General features: G+C 42.6%; 1 protein-coding gene across 1 annotated transcript in view; it reads right to left on the reverse strand.

Annotated features, from left to right (window-relative positions):
• TTC1 (tetratricopeptide repeat domain 1) overlaps positions 1-9,758 on the reverse strand; it is a 26,656-nt gene extending 16,898 nt beyond the window's left edge. The window contains exons 1-3 of the mRNA XM_017822860.1: positions 9,703-9,758; positions 8,511-8,865; positions 7,566-7,681 (exon numbers count right to left, since the gene is read on the reverse strand). Coding sequence (XP_017678349.1) covers positions 7,566-7,681; positions 8,511-8,856 — 462 coding nt within the window. The 5' untranslated portion in view covers positions 8,857-8,865; positions 9,703-9,758. The remainder of the gene's footprint in view (positions 1-7,565; positions 7,682-8,510; positions 8,866-9,702) is intronic.
• Between the last annotated feature and the right edge of the window lie 340 nt (positions 9,759-10,098).

Here is a 10,098-nt window from a genome sequence, read left to right on the forward strand (position 1 = left end):
CTCAGGAACATCAAAAAGCGGTGCTTGAGTTCGTGAGTCGTTTCTATGGTAGAAAACTGATCATTTAACCACTGATTTTCCTCCCAACACACAAAGGACTTAAATCAAGGTGTCTGTAAATTACAGATCACTGAGCAATTAAAAAGCCAGCACTAGGGAAAGGAGCAGTTTCCTTTCCTGCAGATTGTGTGAATCAAGGATTAATGCAATTATCAATATCGCACAGAACATCTCCTTGGAAACAGCTAAATATAGTCCTGTGTGTGGAGCACTGCACCACTCACAGCTATGCCAAGGAGCTGACAAACAATGCAAAAGCAGAGCTTCTCTCCTCCAGCTTTTATTGGTTTGGGGAATTAATTCACCTGACCATTGTCACCACCTTGGTAGTAACTGATCACAACGCTCTGCAAACCAGGCTCAGTGGAAGAGCACTCAGTTGTGACACACAAAATTAACAGCAAAATCTCTTCTCACCCTTTCCATAGGTGCCCAGATCATAAAATTTGTTCCTATTGCCCATTAAATATGTTTTCTAATACTCATTGCTCCTCACATTTAAAAAAAAAAAACAAAACCACAAAACAAAGAGCAGACAAAAACATGCCCCACTATTTAGAAAATGCCTTTCCTTGGGGTGGGCCGACAAATCCACCCAAACCCTTCCACAATGCACCAATGTCCATGGGCTTTCTAAATATGAGCATACAAATTAAACACTTCAGGCTCAGGCTGCATTAAAATCCCGAATTCTTTGTATATATGCAGGACTCTGCTGTTCAGCAAAGGGAATATGGAACTGCTACATCTAAATTTTCAAAGGACAGACAGAAAGAGCTCCAGCAAAGTCACTGTCACACACAGCTGGGCCTGCACAGAAAGGGGTTTTTAAAACATCTTCAGTGCACACAAAGTGAAAGCTGGCACAACATTTTCATACCAGTGAACAAAGCAGCCAGATCCCAGCACAGAACAGGTCTGGAGATGATGATCCTACTGGAAAGATCTCCATAGACAACCCTCATTCAAGAAAAGAAATGCCTGAAACACAAGCCCTACTGACTTCATTGCTCATGACCTATTTAGAAGTGGCCTTTCAGTGCCATTAGCTGATTCACTGCAGCACAGGGTTGAGTTACAGCTCTACAAGAACGAAAGAATTTTTTTTATAAACAGAACTACAGCGTGGTCACGCTATTCCTGAGGCAGAAAGCCTAAAACCAAGGAATACTGGATGAAAAGTTTTACCTGTATTATGATTATTTTGTTTCTTTTTATTAAAATTATTACAAAATTTTCACCCTAGTTATGTATTAAATGCTAATATAAACAGTGATTTGCATCAAGAAAGGTTCAGAAGAATATATTAAAAAAGAAGAGTAAAAGGACCAACAACAAAGAAACAAAGCAGCATTTTTAAGAGCACCATGTATGGTTTTGCAACCTACTCAGCTCCCTGCAAAGCAGCAATGCAGTCCTAGCTCAAAACCTGTATTTCTGTTAGAGCCTGACCAACATTTTCAAGATATTCCTGTTTTATGAGTTTCAGTTCCAAACTGGTATTCTTAAAAAAGGTGACGTCTGTAGAGTACCTCATGCACCACTCTGGGTTTGCATTTAAAGTATGACTGACCAATAAGCAATATATAAAAGCAAATTTCTCTGGCTTTTCCACAAAATGTAAAAGCATAAAAAATATATCAGCCCCTCGCATCCTAGAGGCATTGCCCTCAAAGGCAGGCTGTGTGACTGTGAAATAAATACATTATTTATTCCTCCACATATACATTTCTTTTACAGAAAATCCTAACACAAAACAGTAGAAAGTCAATTATTCTGCTGAATTTACATTTAAGCTGAAAAGGCTGCTCAGGGGAGAACTTGTGTTCTATTTAAATTCAGGGTAAAAAACCCAAAAAACTAAACCACTGTGAGAAGACACAACTCTTCACTCAGGATGTTAAATTTCCAGCTTCCATGGACAACTGCAGAGTGACTGGTCATCAGTGTACTGTGATCACATCAGTCCAGAGGGAAAAAATTGCAAGTGACTTGTCCCTGGGACAAATTTTGCACAATGTCACTTCAGTGTCCCCACCCACTCGTTTTTCAGGAGAAGATTTCAGTAGCTGCAGGGCAGGCTGCCCTTTCCTCAGCAGGGAAGTAGGTCAGCCTGAACTCCTGGAATGCTCTGCCTAAGGAAAAGCCATCTCCCTACTCCATTCCCTGAGGCTGCTCATGTACAACATTGGGGTCAGGCACAACTTCCCCAATTTACACTCCATTCTATGATTTTCTGCTATTCAAAATCAGTAAAATCTTAAGGTTTGGGGTTTTTTTTTCAAATTTTGTTAATGCAAAGATGACAAATTCCAAGTGGTAGTTAGTACAAAGTAAAAAAAAAATAATTTTTTAAAGTCCAGAAGGAATTAACTACCTGTAACTAGTAAAATGATTTTTAAAGGATCTAATTAGAAATGTTTAGATTTGGACACTGAATTACAATCCCAGACTCAGAAGAAATAAGTATTTTAACACAAACCTGCCTGGCAAGTCAGTGGTACTGAAGAAAGGTCTGATCTGAAGTCATGACAAAGGACACCTTGGCCTAGTGACAATAAAGTGCAATTCCAAAGTAAGGCCATCACATACAGTCCCTGCACCTCAGCTACTCTGACAGGGTTAAAAACAAAAGCATTTAAAGCATTATTCTGCTATGAGAGAAGAGAGCAACCTACACATTTTCCCTGTTTGGATGGGAAATAACCAATACAATGAAAGTGCTGGAAGCAAAATCCTTAATCAGAGCCAGTGGGAGCTGAAGGACAAACACCCTCAGGTTGTAACGATTCCAACTATCCTTCCTCTGGCTGTTCCTATGCATTTTGTTTGATCAATTGATTCACCTTTGCCAGGGAACCGTTCTTGGCTCCAAATCTGGCAGGAGCAGCAAACTCTGCTCTCTCTCCTCTATTTCCACAGTGACAATGCACACCTGCCCCTCACACTCCCCTCTGGAAGGTCGCCAAGAAGCAGTGAATTTAAATTACTGGAGTTCAAGTGGGGCACAGAAACAAGGAATTTAAGCAGATAAGGAATATACTTTTCAGCTTCAAATACCAATTCTAAGTCATTCATTAGCAGTCATCTGCTTCCCCCTGCAGTTTTGGGAAGCTACTGCTGGATCCTGCATTCAAGGATTTGAATTTCAATTTAAGGTTGGAGTCCCCCCCAAAAAAAAAACATTTTTTCACATCTTGAAAAGAGCCAAACTGGCCCTGGACAGTTCAGAGGTCACAGAGCAACGAGCCCTGGCAAGACCTGGCCTATCCCTGCTCCCTGTAATCCGTGGGAAAGACACGTCAGCCTTTCTACTGCCAAATCACCATCTTTTCCCAAAATTGGAACCAGCACTTCCAGACACAAGGAAGGAGGTCAGAGCCCCCTCTGACAGCTTAAGTTAACATGCCAGACTAGCTGACTATTCCTGAGTGACAATATGTGCCGTTCACTCATCCTGCTCCAGAGGCAACGGCCTGGGGGAGAAAAAGTGGAGCTGACCACTGAATCCATCACCTCAAGTGGAAAAGGGCTCAATTTGACAGGAAAATGCAAAACTGAATACAGCATTTAAATCAGATAGCAGCACTCAAAGGAAGATAATTATATACTTTTTCACTCTTTGTATTAAATTGCCACCCAGCAAAAGACTTCTGTGTTTGCTTAACAACATAACTCAAAGAGTTATAAATCACACGGGGAGATTATAATTCCAGATTTTATTAAAATTCTTCTTACCAGCTCTTGGAATTAATTACTCTAGCAGATACAGATATACTTCTCAAATGTTCTCCTCCAAGCTTGGATTAACTCAGAAAATATAACAGGATGTTTTATTCTATTTTGCAAGCCATAGGACAAAGGCAGGTTTAGTCCAGCAATCCATCTTTTCTTCCAATTTGACCAAAACAATAAATATTTAGTGTAGGTGCTATACTGTCTACTGGATTCAGGTTATTAAAGCAGGTAATTTGAATAAGGGGATCACCTTTTATTATAGTTCAGAAGATTGCACTGTGACACCTTCGAAACCTGTCTTGCAAGTTTTATTGCTATACAAAATAATTGTGAGTGCTGATGAGAATTGTTAACAAAATATATATTCCTTATTGGTATTTATCATTAATTTATGTAATAAGTTTTACATAGTCACTTGGATTATCTTCTGTATTAATAATCTGGTTTTTTTGGTCCAGCCACGTAATTCTTCCTGGAAAGAGCTCTGAGACCATCTCCAGGTGATCAACACCTAAAGATTGTTCCAAAATACAACTTGCAATGCTTTGCTTGCAACCTTGGCTTTTATTTTGTAAACACTACAGAAAAAACCAGCAACTCTAACACAATCAAACATATTATATTGGACAGATGAAACTAGGAAAACACCAAATGCTGAAATGAATGACTACACCTATATTGGAGAAGAAATCCCAGGGCACTTGTTCAACCCCTGGAAAAGCCAATTCTATAGATAAGCTTTTATTTATGGAGAACAATGGGATCAACCTGAAGGCACGGGGAAGAAAGGAAGGGTGAGGAGGGAGGCAGCTTAAAGGAAATTTCTTGAGACAATATTCTCTTACGTATCCTTGAGCTTCTGCACAAAACAGGGGAAAAAAAAGAAAGAAATTTTACTGCTTAGCTCAGAAAGAATCTCAGGGTTAACTAAAAAAAAAAAGCTACTTCTCAAAATCAGTTTCACTTAATTCGAACAGAGTGGCTGACAAGACACTAATGAAGAATCTCCTCTACCAGAGCTGTGTTCCTTGTCCTGCTGACACATTTCCCACTGTTAGAACAGACATGGACTGTGATTCCAGCCAGCTGTATGTCAATGGACATGGAACAGCCCAGAGAAGGGAACTGCTTTGGAGGAATATTAGATATTTATTGCAGTGTACTACATCCAAAAAAAAGAGCTTCCTAGGCCAGGTGCATAAGTCCTTGCCAGACAAGGCCCAAAGAACAAGACAACATCTGTCACAATGGAAGAGCACGAGGGATTTAGAATGAAGGATTCAGAATGAAGGATTCAGAATGTTGCACTGGATAAACTCCTAATTAATGGGTGTCCCTCCAGAAGAGGATGGGGCAGGCTGGAACAATTACCATGGAACAGCTGTTGGGTGTCCTTGGATTAATCCTGCAGACCAGACCAACGTCAAAGCCATCACTGTCAGTGACAACTAACCAGAAAAATCTGTTTATAATGCATCAAAAGCAATTTACTGCTCAGTGCCTCTGCTGAGGCAGCAATCAGAATGCTTTGGAAACAGCAACAAAACCTTATAAAAGTCAATTTTGGTTTTAATTCTTAAAAAGCTCAGAGTTGCAAGCCCAGCCAAATAACCAGGCTCAATGCTGCATCTGTTTTTCAGAATATTTCTTGCAGGTTTGTGTCTTAATATCATTTCAAGCTCTTATTTTGCTTCATTGTGCAGAGAAGATTTCTTATGGTATCAGTATTGTTTTCCCTGGGAGGAATTCCCAGTGCTTAAAATTAGAAATCTCACTGTAAGGGGCTCCTGAAATATAACTGAAGAAAATACACAAACAACTGTTCCTTCACTCTGCAGCAGCTTCTGCACAAGTGAGTATTTCTACTCAGAGCTGCTGCTGTGGAAGTTTGCACACCAGGATACACATAAATACACAGAACAAGGACTAGAATCTGCCTTTGCACTTCCAGCATAAATTAGAGACTTTTTCTACAGCCTATTACTGGGGAACAACACTCGATAGAACTCGTTTATTAAAGCTGCTGAAACACAGCATTGGTCTTAGTTTATAAAAAGCCCAACAATCTATTAAGGTGTAGCTCCATAAATTTGATCAGAGCAGGGCCAACATCCAGCTCTCCTTATGACCCGAGCCCACAGTTTATGGCTGGGGCTGCAACAACAGTTCATAGGGAGTTTTTCTTATTTAGACAAGCACTCTAATGGAATCCATCTCCCCCTGTGCCAACACGAGGCTGCTGTTTGATGTCTGCTTTTACCAGCACTGCCCTTGATCTAAAAATACAGCTTTATTTTTCATGTGAATCACTCCCCTGAGTGGTTCAGTGCACATTCACACAGAGGTGGGCCAGCACAACACAGGAGGCTGTGGAGGGATGGGAATAACCCATCAAGGACTGCCTGAGGAGCAAACACAGCACTGCTGAGTGTCTGCTCACAACCTCAGCAGCCAAATAAACACTCCTGAATATTTCTGCCTCATTTTCTACAGCTGCAATTTAAAGAAAACAATCACGTTGCCCTTTTTCTCAAAAAAAAAAAAATCTTTTGAGTAACTTGGAGTTTTAAAAGCTCTGAATAAATGAATGTACAGCACTGTTTGCAGACTGTGACTGCAGTATTTTTTCTTAAAAGATGCATCATTTAACAGATTCTTTTAACAATCAGAATGTTTCACTTTTAAAAATAAATTTGGAGCCATGAACACCAAGTACAGTGAGAAGAGTTGGAGCAGCAATTCAGGAATGGCCCATCCCCATGGTTTTACTACAGAGATGCAAGGTGGTGCAGGGCAAGACAGTTGTAACAGCTGTGTAAGCTTCTAATTCTTCTCTGGATTCAGGATTTCTCAAGCTCTGCTTGTAAGAGATACCAAAAATATTTTGTTGTAAAAAATAGCTACATTTGAAAGACTGTTCATATAATCAGAAAGCTCTTTTGGAACATAAACAAAGAATTGCCAATCTAATACTTATGGTGATAGTGAGAGACAGAATCCCTCTGTTTGGTCAGATATAATCACAAGCCAAGCTGAAGGGCAGAATTGCTCAATACCACTGGAAAAAAACCTACAGAAAGATGAGAGCTGCAGCTGCCTCAGTACTTTCTCTAAAGAAATCTTTCCAGCTTTCATCAGTTACTATTTTGCACTCTCATAACACCTTTAAGTGGAATTCCACAAAGCTGAATGCAAAGATTCAACAGTCCCAATTCTTTTGCTCATTTGACAGAAGGCAAAGATCAAGGTGTAAAATTAAATGATTATGCAACAATACAATGGAAACAAGAGCAACATGAAAATTAAGACACCCAATTTCCAGGCCTGCTGCTCTAGAATTTCTGGGGTTTAATTCCATGACATAATTTCCCTCCGTTTTTAGCATTTTTTCTTGAAACTCTCAAGTTGCCTTCAAGTTCCAGGCTACTGCAGCAGCCTCAGCGTGACTCATGATGACAGTGCTCCTTGTGCAAGCAATAAATACAAGGAGAAAAAAGGGACTGTTCAGTCTAAACTGGAAAAGACACAAGGGCAAGGAGATGTTTTTGTGTGATGAGGAGGTCAAAGACAGTGACTATTTCCCCCTGTTCAGCACCTGAGAGCTGCATGAGGAGAGTGCCCTGCTTTGGTGTGTCCCCCCTGTGCAAAAAAAAATCCCAAAATTAAACAAACTCCCTCCTACAACAATACCAAGACACTGACTTCCCAGAGGGTCCCAAGATGGTCAGGACCCTGGAGTTGCAATAAAAGAAATTCTAATCAAATACAGGACAAATGTTTCCAGTATGAGTGTAGTTAAACACCAGGACAGGGAGCCAGAGACGAGTTTTATGTTGGGAGGCAGGTTTTAATGCAGCATCTTTACTCTCCCAATATTTGCCAACTAAAGTTGAAAAAAAAAACAGAAAAAAATCCAGAAATCAGTAGAAAGCCTTCCACTATCTGCCACAAGAATAACAACCAGCAGAAATTCACTGGATTACTCACGTGAACAGTCTAATCCTGAAAGTGATTTAACAAGTTTTATCAAAGTCAGAGCAAAAAAAGTTCTTTTTTCTAACTACTTGATGACCATAATATCTTAGAACCCTGAAAACCAACTGCTGTCAAGTGACACCACTGACTGAGAGTCAAAAAATTGGTTCACACAGACTCACAGGAGAGTAAACACCATTCCAAAGGCTGCTGGACTTCCCCTAAGACCCAGTTCCTTACTCCCCACAACATATTACCCAAACATTTTGTCCAATGTAACTGCACTGAAAGTAAACAAACCCACACATTTAATGTGTTTTGTTTGATTAAAGCTCAAGTAATCCATAGGGATACATTCAAATTGAATCCCAGTTAGCTGGATTATATAAACCAGCCTTCCAGGAAAACTATGCTCAAACCTGCTGTGAGTTTTGGAAAAGCACCTTGCAGCTGATTGGGGGAAACAATGGATGCACACACACTAAGTAACATGGAACAGGGAGATTTTTGTTTCTTGTAATCTCTGAGTCACAGTCACTTCTCTCACTGCTCAATGCAGACAAAAATCTGCAGTGGAATGTGATGATTAAGAGCAGCAAGGAAAGCTACAGAAATACTTGTTACCTAAAAGAGGAAATTAAGAACAGTAAAAGCAGACCCATGAGGGCTCTAAAGGTCCATTTTCGTGTCAGTCACAGACCATTCGAAAACTCTGCACTGAAAATCTCTCTGTTTACATTCAGCACTGGTGCTTTGGATTACCTGTTTCTCTTCCTCTGGCATATCTTTCTCTAGTTCTAGTAAGTATTCTTCATCTAGTTCTGTCTGCTTCCTCGAGCTACTCCCACCGTTCTGTACATTCCCTTCATCATCCAGCACAGCTTCCTTTGCCTCAAAGGAGTCCTGACAGTCATGGAAACACTCATCTGTTGTGGGATCTTGGCCTGGGGATGGGGCACATCCACTCCCAGTGGTCTGGGGGTTCTGGGCATCTCTGGTGCCAGTCTCTGCAGATTTCTGGTCAGAAAGCTTTAAGTGACTGAGCAACTCTTCAGGTGGACTTGCATCTTTAAATTCTTCCATGCTGGACGCCTGGGAGGGGGTTTAGAAATGAGAAAGAAATAACCCTCAATAAGGGTCATATAAAACACTTGTCAGCAAACAAATCACAGTGTGGGTCAGGTTAGAAGGGACCACAGAGGCTCATCTGGTCCCACCTCCCTGCTCAAGCAAGGCCATCTCAGAGCACATGGCATGGGATTGCATCCAAAAGGTTCTGGAATATCTCCAGTGGGGGAGACCCCACACCCTCTCTGGGCAATGTGTTCCAGTGCTCGGTCACTGCACAGGAAAGAAGCTCTTCCTCATGTTCATGTGGAACTTCCTGGGCATCAGTTCCTGCCCGTTGCCTCCTGTCCCATTGCTGGGCACCCCCGAGCAGAGCCTGGTCCATCCTGACACCTCCCCTTTAGATATTTATACACATATAAACTTATTTAACGCAATTATTTATTTTATACACGTTTGTAAGCCTCTAAAGTACTTAAAAATACTTTTGGCATCCCCTGAGGGAAACTGTGACCCTTCAGGAAAGGAACAACTTATTCACGACTCTAAGCACTGCAGCGACACGCGTCCAGGACACTGCGGCCATGAGTAAGTGAATTCCCAAGCTCAGATTCCCAAGCCCGGCCCAGCACCGAGAGGCTGAGCCCATACACAGCCTCCAGCGCTCCTCGCCCACCCCAACCGCCCCACGGCCCCTCCGCCGCACCACCACCCCCCGGGGGGTGCCGTGCGCGGCTCCCAGGTGCACCGCAGCGCTGTCCCGGCGCTGGGGCGCAGGGCGGACCCGCGGCCATCGCTCCAGACCCCGCCAGACCCCCCAAACACCCCCCGGTACCCCCGAGCCCCAGGCCCCGCACTCACCTGCGCCGGCCGCGCTTCCGGCTTCCGGCGTCCGCCCCGCCCCCTGCGTCCGCGGCCGCCGCTTCCGCCGGAACAACCAATGGGCGAGGAGGCGGCGCGCGGAGGCTGCCGGGAATTGTAGTCCCGCGGGGCGGGGCGCGCGCCTGCCTCAGGCGGAGGGCGGGAACGGGCTGAGGGGGCGTGAGGGGAGCGCAGGGGAGGGTGGCGGAAGTGATATAACTTGCCTGTATTTTTAATTAATAGCAACAGGTGGCTGGGTTTCCCTTGTCAGTTTGATCTTTAAGCCACCGAAGCTTTGAGTTTCTCTGGACTGGTTCTGATGAGCTTCGGTTAACGAAGCTTGAGGGAGATGAATGTTGGACAGCTGGGATCTTAAATGTACGGTCCTTCAAAGAC

Source organism: Lepidothrix coronata, unplaced genomic scaffold, assembly GCF_001604755.1.
Source record: "Lepidothrix coronata isolate B3197 unplaced genomic scaffold, Lepidothrix_coronata-1.0 Scaffold100, whole genome shotgun sequence".
Lineage (NCBI taxonomy): Eukaryota > Metazoa > Chordata > Aves > Passeriformes > Pipridae > Lepidothrix > Lepidothrix coronata.